This window comes from Hippocampus bargibanti, linkage group LG20 (assembly GCF_051943395.1).
Source record: "Hippocampus bargibanti isolate YZ-2025 linkage group LG20, ASM5194339v1, whole genome shotgun sequence".
NCBI classification, from domain to species: Eukaryota; Metazoa; Chordata; class Actinopteri; order Syngnathiformes; family Syngnathidae; genus Hippocampus; species Hippocampus bargibanti.
The window spans coordinates 549,403-567,183 of record NC_142753.1 but is presented as its reverse complement, the minus strand read 5'-3'; the positions used below and the strand labels follow the sequence as shown (position 1 = coordinate 567,183).

The following is a 17,781-nucleotide window of genomic DNA, read 5'->3' as shown; positions in this document are numbered from 1 at the left end:
GACAGAGGCCTCCAACCCGCGGCCCGCGGGCCAAATGCGGCCCCCGAAAGAATATTTTGCGGCCCACCTTGATATGAAAGATCAATGTTAGTGCGGCCCGCATGATTGATATGAATGATACTTGTGTGTGGAGCTGAACAAGTAGGCAAGAGAAGCCATGTTTAGGACAGTTCGTGTTCAATATTTTCTTTATGTTAAGAAAGTTAAGGTTAAAGAACTGTGAATACAGGCATTTGAAACTTTATTAAAATAATTAGTTTTCCTGTGTTTTTTTTCAGTCGTCTGTAACTGCCTTATGATCATTAAATTATTGTATTTATTTATTACTGGTTCATTTATTGTTTATTAGTTTTTCCATTTATTCATTTAATTCATTTTTTTGTGTGTTAAAAATAAAGATTTTGAGAACATTGGAATGTTTTATCTGTGATTTTCTTGGGGACAAACCGATGCGGCCCAGCCTCACCCAGACTCTGCCACCCGCGGCCCCCGTGTAAATTGAGTTTGAGACCCCTGATCTAGGAGATCTGGCCTTGGACAGAATTTAGGACTTGGGAAACTGCTTCGTCACAGGAGGACTTGAAACTCCCTCACAGGATGAGCTCCTTCGTCAGGTTACAAATCTATCTGTTCATAGAAAAGACAACCAATTAAAATATCGATGTTTTATTCCTTACAGCTGTTGGTGCTTGGGAAGTCCAGGGGCGTGGTATTCTAATCAAGAAGACTATGTTTTACTAATGTATCACTTTAATTTGCATATACTCTCAAAAACTAGCTTGGCAGAGGGCTGCAGAATTTGGGCGTCTGTCTTGAATGGCAGAGTCCCCCGCCGGCAGTAAAAGACAATCTTTCTATGTCCGAGCCTTTGTCCATAGTGTCCGATCGAACATCTCTGACACAGGCTCAGGGCAGAAAAGTGGATGACTGTGTCCTTGATTTCATGCCATTGTTTTGAGAGAGATAACATATCAATGCCATCATTTTACATTGTACAGATTTTGGCCATTCATCAACGATTGTAATAAAAAAAGGCAAAGTTTCATTTTAACATTAAATTTCATGTTCTATCCATCCATTATCCAAACCACTTATTGTCACGAGTGTCCCACTTAGATATATTTAATTTTTAATGTTCTAATTTATATGGTTTAATAACGGAATTTTAGCTTAACATGTGAAAGAAAGAGAACCCGCAATCCGCAATTATACAAGCTTACGGAAGCGACGGTAAAGATAAAAGCCCACAAAGGATGAGGTTACAAAGGAGGGAAAGGATGAGGAAAAAATGAGCATCGTGATATCACAAGCCCTGAAAGAGTTAGCGTTCCATTATGCCAGGGGTGTCCATACTTTTTGCAAAGGGGGCCTGATTTGGCGTGTTAGAAATGGAGGGAGGGGGGCCAACCTCGGCGGACGTTCTTTCTGTCTGAAATAACATCTGCCCGGACGCCCGGGGCGTGCAACTTTTACGTCGGGCGTACAACTTACAGAACGTCTCCGCTCGAGTGGCCGACAACTTTTTCAAGAAAAACATCAAAATAAATATAAATATATATATATATATATTTCAAATGATTTTGAAATCTTCGTTCGGTTTGTAAATTCCGGAATTTCGGTTGGTTTGGCAATGTACGTACTCGGCAGCCAATCAGAAGCCTGCGTCGAATAACTTTGTGCTTGCGGGTGCGTTTGCATATCATTTTCCAAAGTAGACGCACAGAGAACACAAGAAAAATGGATAAGTGGATAAGTTAGGAATCAAGCCAAAACCTCAGCCCCAGAAGAAAGATTCAAAAGCAGCTATCTAAATTTATGACGCTACAATAGGTAAACGGACATTAAAAGCATTGTGGAAAGAAGAGTTCACGTGGCTTGTAGCAGACCACGCAACGCAAACATTGCATTGCGCAACATGCCCAACAGTGTATGGACAAACGACAACTGGAGCAAAATCATCAGCAAGGGAGATTTTCCATCAATTAAGCAAGGGAGCATTTGTGCTCGGTACATCAATGTCTTAATTTTAAAGTGTTGTTGTGGTATATATTCTGATTATCAATCCTTAATACTTTGTAACAATTGTTTTTGTTTTGCGATTAGTCGTCTTATTCAGTCTCAAGTTGTGAAAAATGGCTAGGCAGGCAACTTTTCAGAGTTGTCTGCCCTGGTGTCCGCTAACTTTTTGTCATGAGTCTCAGACACTATTATAACAGCAATTAATGTCAATACATTTCCACGAGCCATTCTGTTTTGTTTTATTTGAAACACGCATATTAAAATTGAATGGACATTGAAATTGACTTTACTTCACTTTTTTTCCACACTAACTTTCTTGTAACAGTTAAAGGACAACCGACACCATTTTTTTGTTTCCTAACTGACATCAGAAAAACGTTTTATAGCATCGAAAATACCCGAAACACACAGGCTGATATTTTTAGTCAAATGCAAAACACCAATCAAAATGACTTCAAGTGGCCCAAAACGACTTCAAAATGAAACCAGAAATGGTGAGTTTCAGAAGGTCCCGCCCCCTTTGTTCGTGACGTCACACCAGGACATCTTGCCTTGCTCGAGAATCAAAACAATGGCTTCAGATTGGGAGAAGATGCTTTCTTGTTACTCATCCACTTATGAATATGATTCAAATAGTTCTGAAGAGGAAAGCATACATGTTTGCAATCGATTAAAGATCATCATATAATTTTGAGGCGTCTGAAAGCCAATGTAGCTCCCCGAAAACGCAGAAGATGGCGCCCATGCTCCGTTGGAAATGGGCTGATTTGTCTACTGGGAATTTGTGTCAGCTGGTATCAAATAGTTGTCTTGGTGCAACACACAACGATTCACCATCGCGTTATTTATGTGATTTCCTTCTAATTTCGCCATCAACACGATCAACAAGTTTTTAGACCAAACAAAGTACCCAAAATGGATTGTGTGTCACTTTCTCAGTCAGGGGTGTTCCTGACGTGACGTCACGTCAGGAATCGTCACCAACTCGAAAAAAAGACTTCCTGAATATTCAGCGTGAGTCTTAAAACGTGAAATATAGCTTTATGCAGTGGAATCTTTGAAAAATAGGTCCAGTAGAAGTCTTGAAGTGATTTTACAAATTCTGGACACAACTTGTCCGGTGGCGTGGGTTGTCCTTTAAACAGAAGCAATTCTTCTTTTGCTGATGGTTGCCCTTTTTTTAATTTTTAATGAAGAAAATGACCACTTTAGAAAATTGGGGCTGATTCAGTCAATTCCTCATCTACTAATTTGTTGTTCCTAATCGAGGCTCTAGATGACAACTTAGCACACACAGGTAACTGAGCACTACCGCCCAATGTATTCATTCAGACGTTATTGATTCTATGCCGGCGGCTGTGGGCCGGATGAATAATTGACCAGGGGCCGCATTTGGCCCACGGCCCAGACTTTGATTTTGTCAGTCCTATTCCATCGGAGAAGAAAGTCGTCGGGTTGAATAAAATGGTCATACCTTAGAGCTTCCACACTCCCACTCTTGTGCACACAGGTGACTTCTCTTGTCTGGTAGCCAATTTGCAAATCCCAGAATTTTCCTCCCGGGCGGTTCTGCCGGTTCCTGTTCCGTTTCTGTTTGATGAGCTCTCGGGTCTCGGGATCCTTTTCCCTAGCCCTTTGTCTTAGCCTCTCTCGGACTTTCGCTCTGATCTTCTCTCGTTTGTCTTTGTTTTTAGCCTTTCTCTGCCGTTTGGGCCGGTCTGCCTGATGGGACGGCGTGTCGGCTTTTCTGTGTGCTTTGCCTAATTTCCCGATGGACTTTTTTGGCTTGTCTCCCTCTCTGGAAAGTTCGTCACCCTGGATGGACCTCGCGTCCTCCTCGTTGGCCCGTTTGCCGCCCTCTCGGCTCTGTTGGTTCATTCTTCCGGACTGTTTTCCCCCCTCCTTTTTGGGCGGTTTCTCGTTCCCTTTCGATGTCGTGTCTCCCTCATTGGCTTGTCTGGCCCGTCTTGAGATTGGCACAGAACAGGGACCCCATGTTCCGACTCGAAGACTGTATAGGCTTTCCTCTCCCTCGCACGGTCCCGGTTGGCATGTCTGAAACTCTGTGAGGTTCGAACAGGCCGCCCCGTCAAATAATGGCGGAGCAAGGACAACGCGAAATCTGTTCCGCAAACCAATCCCGCAAGTCTTGGAACACCGGGACCACGGACCGAACTCCGACAAGACGCAATCTCGAGGACAGGGGATGAGACAGGCCTGCTCGAGACGGGGTTTGGGTTCAAAGTATTCGCAGATTGCGTCTTCCGCTGGCTCACCATTCCCTTTCCGGACACAGCCTACCTCGCGGGTCTGTAGCCCCTCCTCGCCCCGGGTGCACGCAGCGGGCCGTTGCATTCCCGCGCCGCGCATTGACACGGGGGCGCATCGGTTCCACGCTCCTAGTTGCCAGTCATATTGGTCTTTGTGCCAGTCGCATACTCGAAAGCAGCTTTGTTGGTTGTTGGGCCGTTCTGCCTGGTCACAGTTCGTTTGGAGAGTGGTCCAACCTTCAGAGTGGGCGCACCACACCGCTCTGCTTTGGCTACCTCCTGGGCCGCACTCACTGCCCATGCATCGACCCCACGGACCTGAAGGAGGACAGAAAATGTCCGAAATGAGGCGGCGGGCTTTCATGGGAGAATATTACGGAAAATTAATGGCAGCAGTTTGAGCACGGAATGGATTGTTTCAATCAATAGCATTTGTTACGCCCGCAGGAACCGTTTCAAATGGCTTTCATCAACGTCATAGGAAAAAAGGGGGTGCTTCTTTAAACGTCATAATTCATGTTATTGAATGCAAATAGGCATTTATTTGCCCTAGAAATTGCAAATACAGTAAAGTCTCGTTATATCGATATTCAAGGGAGTCCGAAAAAATATCGATATAACCGGGACTATCGATATATCCGACCCTGTTTGCATGTAATTTTCTCCGTGCATGCATAGAAATAGTATCGATATAACCGGGACTATCGATATATCCCATATCGATATAACGAGACTTTACTATATACGTTTGAAGCACCTTTTTCATGAACACAATAAGCAAATTGCCCATTTTCCTTCAAGTCAATATTTTTATCGAGCTAATGTCACTGTCACATCTTGGGCATCCAACACAGCGTCTCTCATCTCATTTTCCGTAGCGCGCTTCTTCAGCTGTCTTCGGGCACGAGGAGGGGGACACCCTGAAATCGCAGGGCACACAAAGACATACAACAGTCACTCTCACCTAGGGCAATAACTACATTACTTTCCCTTCTTTTCTGAATGTTGATTTCTTCTTCACAAATGATTCCCACTGAGAGCGAGTGTCCATGTCATCATAAATCCACTGCGAGACATAGGATCAATAATTAAACAGAGATGCATTGCTGTGCTTAAAATGTTTTCGAGGCATGATTCTCAAGTGCTTCATCTGACAAATGAACCACTCATTACAAATATCGACAAAAATATGCTGCATGGGAGAATATGACTGAAAGTCTTGCACCACGACACCCAAATCCATCATTTGCAACATTTTATTGCCTTTCCTCAGTTTTATGAAAATATATGTCCTGTAATATCCTCTTCGTGCTTACGACAAACATCAGCCTAACATTTCAACCACAGAGTCTTTGTGAGCAAGCGTAGCAACCGCGCAGAGATCAATCAGTGCAATCACAGCAAGGAGGCTAATGATGCGTGGCTTTGCATATGTACAGAATAATTAGCCGTAGCAATGCCGGGTCCCTCTGCAGAAACGAGTCCTGATGATGTGCATATTTCATGTATATTAATTTGGGTTTCAAGGAAACAATACAAAACATCAATGTCCTGCACTGTATTGTCTCTCATCTGCAAATGTCCCCATTGTGGGACGAATAAAGGTTTTTCTGATTCTGATTTAATTTGATGCCTTCCTCTTCATTGAAAAAAAAGACACTTTTTCATTGAAGCTTTCCCCCAGGCATCTCACATAGATTCATGACCCAAATACAGTAGCTGCATCGCTGAAACGATTCACTCTTCTGACTGACATTTACAAGAATAGTCAGAGACATTGCAAATAGATGATCAATTCATTGTGTTGGGCGTGAGAAGTCTGCGGAAGCTTTCAGTCGTACAGGAGTGGTCCATCGATGAAAAGGTTTCTTCAGCCGTCATCTGTACTTTTTTGAAGGTGTCGGACGTTTCGCTTCTTATCCAAGAGTCTTCGTCAGCGAACCAAAGTCTTTTGCTGGTAGTTTCGGCCCCTATATATATCCCTACTGTCCAAACGCGCCGGAGCGGGACTCTGCTATGATTGGTCCCTGCTCTCAGGTTGGGGTGAGCAGAGGACTACTTCCTGTGGCTACAGTGATTACTTCTATTGTCTTGCCTGAGTATGAGGTCTACAACTGGCCCAGTTGCCCCATTTGCTCTGGTATCACCTCATCAGCATAACTAAGCCTATGTTGCCTAAGAAGTCCGTTGTAAGAACGATCCAAATTGAACCCCACCCCACCATGGCGATTTAGTGAATGATTTTTCTGTTTTATGAAAATAGCCTCATTTACTCCCCTTTCAAAGCATCTATTTTCTTTTGCGAAGATTTTAACCTCATTGTCGTCAAATGAGTGGTTGCTAACTTTGAGGTGCATAAGAGCGTAAGAAGTTGAGGATGGGGTTGGGGGAGGGGGCATATTGGAGTTCAATGGTTTCAGTCAATAAAACTGAATTACGGTGAAAATGTCAACCAAACTAGGGGGCTGAATCAACCCGTGGCATCAAGGAGAAGGTCACAATGAATCCAGATCAATAGAAGGAGCCAGAAACTGCCCTGGATGGATGGATGGATGATGGATGGGAGACACAGCTCCCATCTCACATGGAGATGGGAGACGCTCATTGTCACGTCGGTATGTGATGATGACACATGCATGGACGCATACGCCCCCCTCATTTCCTCCTCCCAACCGTCACAGTGGACTTGGGGTCGGTCCGCTGGCTCCCGGTCAATCGCAATATTCCTATTGGTCAATAAATAAGGGGGAATTTGCTTACTAGCTCAGCGATGAGAAGGTTTCTTCAGCCGTCATCTGTACGAATTTGAAGGGGTCGGACGTTTCGCCTCCTATCCAAGAGGGCTTCGTCAGCGAACTAAAGTCTTACTGATCGTATCGGCCTTATTTATATATCCCTAATGATTTATTATTTATGACTAATGATTTTTTGGGATATATAAATAAGGCCAACACAGATTAAAGTCTTACTGGTCGTATCGGCCTTATTTATACAGTAAAGTCTCGTTATATCAATATCGTTTATATTTATAATACTGCTTATTACGACACTATTTTCATGTACATTTCTAGTCTTTTAATGTATAATTACTTCCGTTTAGTACGATTCGTGGTTTTTACGATAATCCGGTTAGTACGGTGCTCTTTTTCATCTCCCGCCCCGCGGCCATTTTGCTATGTTTATATCGATACAAAAGATACTTACGGTGAATCGATATTTGCTTAGGGGGTTCTATACAGTACCACCATTATCGAAATCTCTATCGGTCGCGCCATTGGTCGACTTGGTCACGTGACTTGGTCACGTGAGTTTGTTACGTGAGCAGCTCCCGTGTAGCAGACGCCATTTTCATTTTCAGACGCCAGCTCGTGTGTAGCAGACAACATTTTCTACCGTCTTCAACAATGGCGACAACAATGGCATACATGTTTGCAATCGATTAAAGAATTATATGTGCCATTTTGAGGCAACATTGTGGGAACATCTCTCACCCAAAAAAAAGAGGCACAAAATGGCGAGCTCCGATGGCCAGCTCCGTTTCTTATATGGCGCTTGGATGCCCTCTTTTGGCGGCTTTTGCGCACAACACGGTTCTCAGACCAAACATATTTCATCAACGGAAGTCATGTAAACGTTGCAGTTTTGGTTTTTCATGCATGTATTTAATTGTGTAGCATTCAGATATCTTTATCGCTTGCAACAATCATTGTTTTTTTTTTTTTTTGTGGTTTCGTGGGAATAGAACGTGAGGATTTTGCATTGGTTGCATTTCTGAAAGGAAATACAGTAGTCATTAAAAAGTGTAAAGACGTTTTTCTTTTATGCACAAATTTATTTTTCTTCTTCACTACTGTGCAAAAAGCATGTTAGATACGCAATCCATGAAGCCAATGATAAAATGCCATATCAAAGAGCCCCCGTTTACCTGTTGCCCCCCCCCCCCCCCTTAATGCAGTTCGGTGCAGGACGGATATATCGACAGTACGGTTATATCGACAACTCCCGAGAATATCGATATAACGAGACTTTACTGTTTATATATCCCTAATGATTTTTAGGGATATATAAATAAGGCCGATACGACCAGTCAGACTTTAGTTCGCTGACGAAGCCTCTTGGATAGGAGGCGAAACGTCCGAAACCTTCACTTTTGTACAGATGACGGCTGAAGAAAGCTTCTCATGGATGGACCACTCCTGTACGACTGAGAGCTTACACAGACTTGAATTTCAGATGCACTTTCATTTTTTTCTGATACACTTAATCAAGCTTTTTCTTTTTTAATGTTTTAATCTCTTCTACTACGTTTATAATGATAAGCAGTGACGCAGATGTCTGCTTACAACAAGCCTATAACCTGAAAACATGCTAACCTGTGCACTGCAGCAACCTCTCTCCCTGAAAGGGCTAACGAGACACCTGCTAAGTTTGTCGTGGTCTTTAGTCGAGACTGTTTTCTCACTGCGAGAAGTATTGCGCAGATCGCATTAAAGCTTTCTACAAGTTAAGAACAGGATCAGCCGTTACTGTGGGTTGAAGAGATCATTGCAATGCTGCTCCGAATGCCACTCTTGGAAATCAATATTAGTCTCGTCACCTTCCGCATCGACTATTGTAACTCACTTCTCTTCGGTGTCAATCAAAATTTTCTTCATAAACTTCTTCTGCCCGGATCATCACTAAAATCCCCTTTCACCACATTAAATCCCTGTTAAACTTCAAATCAAATTCAAAATACTTCCATAACCTTGCAACCCCTATCCGTCTGACCTCCATTTCCTTTTAATGCGACGTAGGTGACGTATGTAGTCTATCTACAAGGTGAAAGGCTGTTGTCGCGTTCTAGCACAAGACAAGAGTGCTTCTGCAGATTATTTTAGTTAAATCTGGAATCGGATAAATTGAGGTTTCCCGCAGCAAGACGGCCAGCCTTTTGTGTTGAAATAGCTTTCACAAACCAAGATTTCACAGTACATCAGATTGGAACAAGCGGTTGACATAATGCTAAATTACTAGTACTAACATGAAAATGGCAGTAGCAGGAATAGCAAATCTCTATCTGAACTGATCTCTTTTTTTTTTGTCAATGGACGCTACAGCTTTGTAGTTACTGTATTTTGCGCACTACGCTGTTCAATGTCACTTCACATATAAGGCATACTTTGAAGAAAATGAAGGCTTTTGGGTGCGCCTTATCGTGTGGAAAATAGGCTACTGTACTTAAAATGTTGATCCACACTTGGAATTTTGCCTCGGTCATCTAGAACGGCTTCAAACAAAAAAATCTGCAGGAATGATGGTTCGATGGTATGACTGTCTATGACTTATGTTATGAGTTGTTTTATAATATTTTGCTGTTTGATATGAAGTGTTCTGTAAATTGCTTAGGGACAGCTGATGCTGTTGTCAAAGCGCAATATAAATATGTTGTATTGTATTGAGCAGGTGATTTTAAGTTTTAGTCACACTCACACACATCCGTGCCTCAAAGCTTGAGCCGGGATGGATCAGGGCCCTGCATGCAGTTGCCAAATCGAATAGTTTTCTGGTAGAGATAATAGCTTCATGCATATTCCCAGGCAAAGATGTCATTTTCATCATATCATGCGTACATTTACAATCAAAACAGTACATTTCAAGCCCTTATGATGCAAAAAGATCGTTTCCTGTCCAAAACTCGATTACGAAAATGTAACCAGCAAAGAAAAGCGACGGGGAAGATGTTGTTGCTGCAAATCAATGTTGCTGATGACATCGCTTATGCGAAAGAGCACAGCCGACGCATGAATGCGACAGAAATGAAAACATTATTGGCGGAGAATTTCAAGATGTTCCTGAAGAGGCCTGCTTTAAAATGTCTCTTGCTTGAATCAATAGCCGGCGGTTCCCTGTAGCTGATGAATTATTCAACGCCCGGCTCAGACTTGTGTTTTTCCTGGACGGAGCATGCATTGGAACGTTAATGAAACACGATATGTCATTGCTATCACCCAAGATGTGGTTGAGAATCATTTCACGAAAGACAACCTTATGTGGAAGAAATGCCACGTGCTTATTTATATATTACCGTATCATGCGAAAAACATTTCAAGAGACAACGCGTCACTGTCTTTGTAAGGAACTGTCATCTCCTGTCTGAGTTCTGCAATACAACCAAATGTGAAATGTGGGGGTTGTGTGATGACACAGACACAAATGCCATTATTATTATTATTATTATTGTTATTATTGTGATTATTATTAGTAGTAGTAGTATTGCTGTTGCAGTTGTTATTATTAATGTTGTTATTTTTCTTCTTATTCTTCTTATAATAATAATAATAATAATATGTTATTGTTATTGTTCCTTCAGGGGTCGCCACAGCAAATTAGTGTTGTTGTTCATTGTTATTTTTACTCTTGTTATCGGTGTTAATAAGAGTAATAATAATAATAATAAGAAGAAGAAGAAGAAGAAGAAGAAGAAGAAGAAGAGTAAGAGTAAGAGTAAGAGTAAGAGTAAGAGTAAGAGTAAGAGTAAGAGATAGAGATAGAGTCAGAGTCAGAATAAGAAGGTTTGTTCCAACATTTTCTCTCGAGTGGAGCACTCAATAAAGTCATCATTGTATTTCTCACGTTTCCAAACCGGCGTGTCTTCCACCCACAGACAGACAGACGGACAGACAGACAGGTAAATAGACAGATAGAAGAGTAAATAGATACCGGTAAATATAAATACACAAACAGATAAATAAATAAATAAATACATACATAAATAATCATGTGACAAATATTTCGGGAGAAGATTCCGTTTTATAGAAGCTGTTAAGCGAGAAATAGCAGAAAAGATGTTCCCCCAACTCAAAACAGTAAGTTCACTCATTGAATTGATGAAGATGGCACAAATACCAAAATGTTCATTCCCGTCACGATCCTGAAAAACAAAACACGGGTCAAGCGCATCCATATTACACCAAACCAATGACAAAACAAAGCTTCAAAACGGATGCCTATTCTCTCCCGATGACCGACCCCGGCAGGAAGAGAAGATAAGATTCACAATTAAACCAATGCACGCTTCATATTACGGTTGGAATTCCTATTCCTCAACGCTTAAATGCTTCTGATGTCAGTGAAAGGCCATCTCCAAACAAGACAAAATGGTATATGGGCGGGGCTTCTGCACAATGACCCTATGTTTCTGCACCAAATCCCCCTTCCTTGCGGGCTAATTGCACAGCACGCAGCAGATGGGGTACATTCACACCTCGGGGAGGTGAGTGTTGTGCACTGATGGACGGATGGATGGATGGATGGATTGAAAAGACTCATCCCATGTATTAGATCACCAATTGCATCCGGATACATTTCTTAAACTCTGAATTGAAGTAAAACAAGTCCAGTGATACCTCGGCGTATGAACGCTTTAGCTAACGAACTTTTCACTTTATGAACGTTAATATAACACAAACAAAGTGCGTACAAGTACTACCAAAAGCCCACCAACAAAGTATTAACTGAAATGGCTGGCCAAAAAGAACCCGGAAAAACATATCATTATCAAAAAGCGCTTGCTAAAGCAAGCTAACAGTACAGATGAGAATATAAATGAAATGACGAGACTGCAATTTTTTAGAGGATGTTCCAAAGACAAAATAATGTCTATATAAGTGAGAGCTAAAACAAAAAAGGCACGATAGAGAGTTGTAGAAAATAGCACTTGAGCAAGAGCAGCAACAAAGTCAATAATCCAATGGCGACTTGACACTTGGGAAGTCCTTAAATACATGGCCGTATGCGGCAGTGGCGGCAGGTGCGCATGCTGGAGGGAAGGCCCTCCTCTGTCACCCGCAAGATCAGGATCATGGCCCTGTCAAGTTTGCCAAGTGTTTGACTTGTCTGAAAATAATCAAAACAGCAATAGATTCCTGCAACATTATCTTTTTGTCCATGATGATGTCAGACTGATGAACGGATTAGAGTTCATCGAGTGTCAAATTGCCCCATCCTATTAGGATCCCTAATTGATTAGAATCAAATATGTACTCCTCTGTTCTGTACACAGCATTGGACTTCAAACAAGCTAGGATGGCTACTGCGTATTAATGTCTGCAAATGAACACGTGTCTATGAAACGTTGATGTGCGTGTATATGTGATAGGATAACCAAAGAGGGACTGAATGGAATTGAGGTTCGGAAAAGAGATTTGTCGGATGTTGTGGTAGTGGTTGGATTGAGCAAGTAGACTTTCAGATTAGAATGATATCTGATTTCTATAATAGTATTTATGAATCGATGAAAAGGTTTCTTCAGCCGTCGTCTGTACTTCTTTTAGGTGGCGGACGTTTCGCTTCTTATCCAAGAGACTTCGTCAACCAACTAAAGTATTTTGCTGGTAGTTTCGACCCTATATATATCCCTACGGTCCAGACGTGGCGCTGCCAGACTCTGCTATGATTGGTCCCTGCGCTCAGGTTGGGGGGAGCAGAGGACTACTCCCTGCGGCTACACTGATTAATTCTATTGTCCTGACTGAGTATGAGGTCGACGACTGTCCTGATTGCCCCATTTGCGCTGGTATCACCTCATGAGCATTACTAAGCCTATGTTGCCTAATAAGTCTGTTGTAAGAACGATCCAAATTGAACATCACCCCACCATGGCGATTTAGTGAAGGATTTTTCTGCTTCATGAAAATAGCTTCATTTACTCCCCTTTCAAACCATCTATTTTCTTTCGCTAAGATTTTAACCTCATGGTCGTCAAATGAGTGGTTGCGAGCTTTTAGGTGCATATGTACTGCCGATTGAAGCCCACTAGCTAGTATTATCCCTGCGATGTGTTTAGTCTCCCCAATGTATTCATATGCACCGCATTCAATACAGCGTAAGAAACGTTAGACTCTCTTCTTTTCTTCTTCCTCTTCATTTCTAGATTATTTAGTTCTGAAGTAATACGAGGTGCAAGTGGAAGCGGCTGTGCAAAAGGCAAATGTTGCTCCCTCATGGAAGGGAAAAACATTGCCAACGGTCTCACCAGGGATTTATTGGGCCCCCCCGCAAGAAAAACAAAAACCCGAACAAATTCGGGAATGACCTTCCACGTCATAATTTAAATTCCTGAATACATTCTGGAACGGCAGAGAATGAGTTAATACTATTGCATTTATCGTCCTTGGCATCGGTTAATGTAACAAAAGTAATTGGTTCCCATAAATGCTGTCATACAGCATTGCTCATTTTTTGTGGTTTTGAAAAGTATCTCCGTCATGGGCGACGCCGCCCCAATAGCCTGCATAAGTGTTTCCCGTTCCAGTTTTGTTTCATGTGCTGGCTGGGAAATGATTGCCTCGACCTCACGTGATGTTCACCTGGCCGAATAATGGAGAGAAGCTGACTTCCAAATGAGGTGTGTAAAAGCTCATTTTAAAGCCGACTGAGCATTCAACTCAAACGCATTCGCCGAAGGAAACATCAGGTTTCTGTATCGCTTCCTGAAAAGTGGGCTGTAGCTTGGCGACTAGCGTCGCATACCGAGAACGGGTCGGCAGTCAATTGCAGGGCACTTGGACTAAACATGGATGGCTAACCAACAGACAAACAACATTTGGCTTTCATGAATTTCACACCGATGGACTGCCGACTGTGCGCTTGGCCTAAATCCATGCATTTTTGTGCCAGCGCAAATCTCGTTTATAAGAAGGTGTCGCAGGTGTAGAGTTGCCATGACCCGAAACCTGAGACAATTTAGTAGCTGAAAGTAGTCGGTGCTCAGCGTAAAAACTGCCGCTTAGTAATTCCTCTGCTGCCGCATAGTTGAGGTCACTGGTGTCAAGTCCAGTCAAGGCCCGGGGGCCCAATCTTGACAGTCTGTCAGAGATGTTCTATCGGTCACTGTGGATGAAGGCTCGGACGCAGAAAGATTGTCTTTACTGCCGGCAGGAGACACAGCCATTTATGACAGACCTCTGAATTCTGCAGCCCTCTGCGAAGCTATTTATTGAGAGTATATGCAAATGTAAGTGATACATCAGTAAAACATAGTTTTCTTGATTAGAATACCACATCTCTTGAGTTCGAAGAAAAGCAAGAACAGCTGTAAGCAATAAAACATTGTCTTTTCCATGAACTGATAAATTTGTAAGCTGGCTAATGAGCACTTGAAAAACAATGACTTTCAAGTCGTAAATTGCTTCTGTGAAAAAGAGTTTCCCAAGTCCTAAATTCTGTCCAAGGCCAGATCTCCTAGATGAAGATGACAGTTTAACAAGCTGTGTCAGTTGACCTCAGATTGACCCCAGGTTGTCTGTGCTTCAATTGTGTATTGGAGTCACACATGTCGACGAAGCATATAACAGCATGACACTTTAAATTATAATAACTTCTTATTCCCCATCACAGTCATATCTTTTTATTCGGCCCGTGAAAGCAAATCAAGCATGTCAAGTGCATATGATGCTTCGTTTAGTCCGAAAATGAGTTTTACACCCCTGGTCTAGATCTATGAATTTGGTCAAGGCGCTACGTGCGTATTTCTGCCTCAGCCTGTAGCGCAGGGGCGTCAAAGTCATCTTGCAAATCATAACAGATTTAAAATATGTCATTTCTCTTTCCAGAATCAACGCTTTACCAGTTATGCACTGAGCATCTGCCTTCATCTGCATTTTAATCCGTACCAGCAGCTGAAGTCTCTAGTATATCCAATGACAATCCAAATATTCATCTCAATGTGCCGTGACCATTAAAGGACAACCGACACCTCCGGACAAGTTGCGGCCATAATTTGTAAAATCACTTCAAATGACTTCTACTGAGCGTATTTTACAAAGATTCCATGGCATATAGCTATATTTTACGTTTTAAGACTCGCGCTGAATATTCATGAAGTCTTGTTTTCGAGTTGATGAAGATGCCCGAAGCGACGTCACGGAGGGAACGCCCCTGACCGAGAAAGCAACACACAATGCATTTTGGGTACTTTTTTTCATCTGAAAACACCGCGTTGATCGCAATATTAGAGGGAAAACTATATAAATAATGCGATGGTGAATCGTTGTGTGTCGCAACCAATTGCGGTAACGTGCATAAAGAAGGTGTTAGTTGACACAAATTCCCAGCGGACAAATCAGCCCATTTCCAACAGGGCTTGTGCGCCATCTTGCGCATTTTCTGGGCGCTACATTGGAGTCCAGAAGCTTCAAATTGATACGGAAGGACTTCTTGAATCGATTGCAAACATTTATGCTTTCCTCGTCAGAACTATTTGAATCATATTCATAACTGGATGAGTAACAAGAAAGCATCTTCTCCGAATCTGAACTCTTTGAAGTCATTGTTTTGATTCTGGAGCAAGGCAGTTTGTGAAGGAGTCTCCTGGCGTGACGTCACGAACAAGGGGGCGGGACTTTCTGAATCTCTCCAGTTTCAAGCTCATTTTGTGGCAGTTTTGGGACACTTTAAGTCTTTGACTAAAAATATCAGTCTGCGTGTTTTGCGTATTTTAGATGCTATGAAATGTTTTTGTGATGTCAGTTAGAAAACAAACAAAAAATGGTGTCGGTTGTCCTTTAAGTGACCAAACGTAGCATCATTTTATTGCTGTGAATGCAATTTCTAACCAAAATAGGACATGTGATAAAACTAGAAAACACACTGTAAACATTCCCATCGGGAAGAATGGAATGAGGTTAGAGGAAAAGCGCGAGCATGGAATAGAGGTGACGCCAACCGCAATAAGTCATGCTGACAACTCATCGCTCACCTTTTGACTGACAGTCTCAGTGTAGTTCACAAGTGCAATTTCACACACACACACACATACTGATTACCTATCATCACCCTTCCCCCGATGCCCCTCTGAGTACATCTCATCCGTCTTTCCGCACTCCTACCGCTAGTCATTCACCATAGCGATACCCGACCAGCTCCAATATATATTTTCGGCAACACGTGCCTGTGGCTATCGAAGCTGGTCTCTTCCAGTTATGTGGATGATGACAAATAGCAAATGTGCATAGCTCGCACATGTCAATAAAACTGTGTGTGACCCCACCCACATTTAGCATATTTGACAATCCAAACTGTCCATCCAAACTCCTTCACAACACAAACAATACAATCTTCAAAGTACAGTGATACATTGCCTTACGAACTTAATTGGTTCCCAGACAGTAAGGCGAAAAGTGTGTATCCCAAACATTAATTTCCCATAGGAAACCATTAAAATGAGAATAATCTGTTCCCAGTCAAAGTCAAAGTCAGCTTTCTTGTCAAATATGCTAATATGCATGACATACAGCACAGATGAAATGAGTGTCCTCTCGGACCCAGCGTGCAAGGCACTTAGAATGACTTTAACAAACATAATAAACACGAAAACGCCAATTTGCCGGGAGAGAGAGGGGAGCCGCTGCGTGTTCACGCGCCGCCATCTTGGGGATAAACAAAAATAAATAAATAAATAACAAATATGACAACACAAAGACACAGAGTCATTCATTCTTCAGGACTTGCTGTACCCTCTTTGTGAAGACATGAAGCAGTTCTAGATGAAAGAGGAGAGGATCAAAGCATCCATGTCAACAGTGGATCAGGGACGTCATGGTGGAATTTGTACGTCTACTACCAGCTAAATGTTGAAAGCAAACACGAAGCTGTAGCATCCATTGACGAAAAGACATTGTCTCACATCTCCTGTGCCACGTGAATCCGCTTTCGATTCCAAGCCGCGACAGTTCCACATACGCATCGGCGCTCTGCGCTGACGCTGCTTTCTTCTTATCGCGGGCTCCTCAAGCCATGCATCCATCCAACCGCAGACTGTCCAACAGCACCGACCTTTCCGCTGCACAAAGCGGGGTTGTGAAGATGCTGCCCATTATAGGCGCAAAAAAGCACAATGGACCCTTTAGTGTCCAGCGATGTCGAATGGCTCCGACATTCCTCCCATTCAAAAACAGTACAGTGAGACCTCAACTTACACACACCTTATCTTAAAAAATGTTTGTCTTACAAACGTCAAATTTATGAAAATTAAACCTTTAAGCACTATTTTCATATTACAAACCCACCATGGCTGGCGGAGTGATCTTCGGCGGAAGCACACGAGCGAACAGCGCTCCAGCCGGCGCTACTTTGCACACCCCCTCTCATTGAATGCACACGTCGATCGCCTCCTTGGAGCTTTTTGCTGATAATTTTACGATGATGGGACCGGAAAAAAAAAACCACCACAGGCTCGTGTTCAGCCCAAGAAGGCACAAAATAAAATCACTGTCGCTGAGAAGAAGGAGATAATTGAAAAACACGAACGAGGTGTGCGTTTGTGTGATTTATTGGCCAAGCACGGCTATGCTAAGTCAACCATTGCTACCATTCTCCGGAACAGAGAAGCCATCAAAGGTGCGTCTGTTGCAAAAGGTGTTTCTGTGCTCTCAAAGCGACGGTCTCGGGCAATCGAAGAAGTTGAAAAACTTGTGTTAATTTGGATTCACGAAAAGCAGCTATCCGGCGA

At 42.6% G+C, this 17,781-nt stretch overlaps 1 protein-coding gene across 1 annotated transcript in view; it reads right to left on the bottom strand.

Annotated features, from left to right (window-relative positions):
• thsd7aa (thrombospondin, type I, domain containing 7Aa) overlaps nucleotides 1–17,781 on the bottom strand; it is a 94,796-nt gene that overhangs the window by 58,918 nt on the left and 18,097 nt on the right. Inside the window, 1 exon segment of the mRNA XM_089022822.1 lies at nucleotides 3,494–4,607. Coding sequence (XP_088878948.1) covers nucleotides 3,494–4,607 — 1,114 coding nt within the window.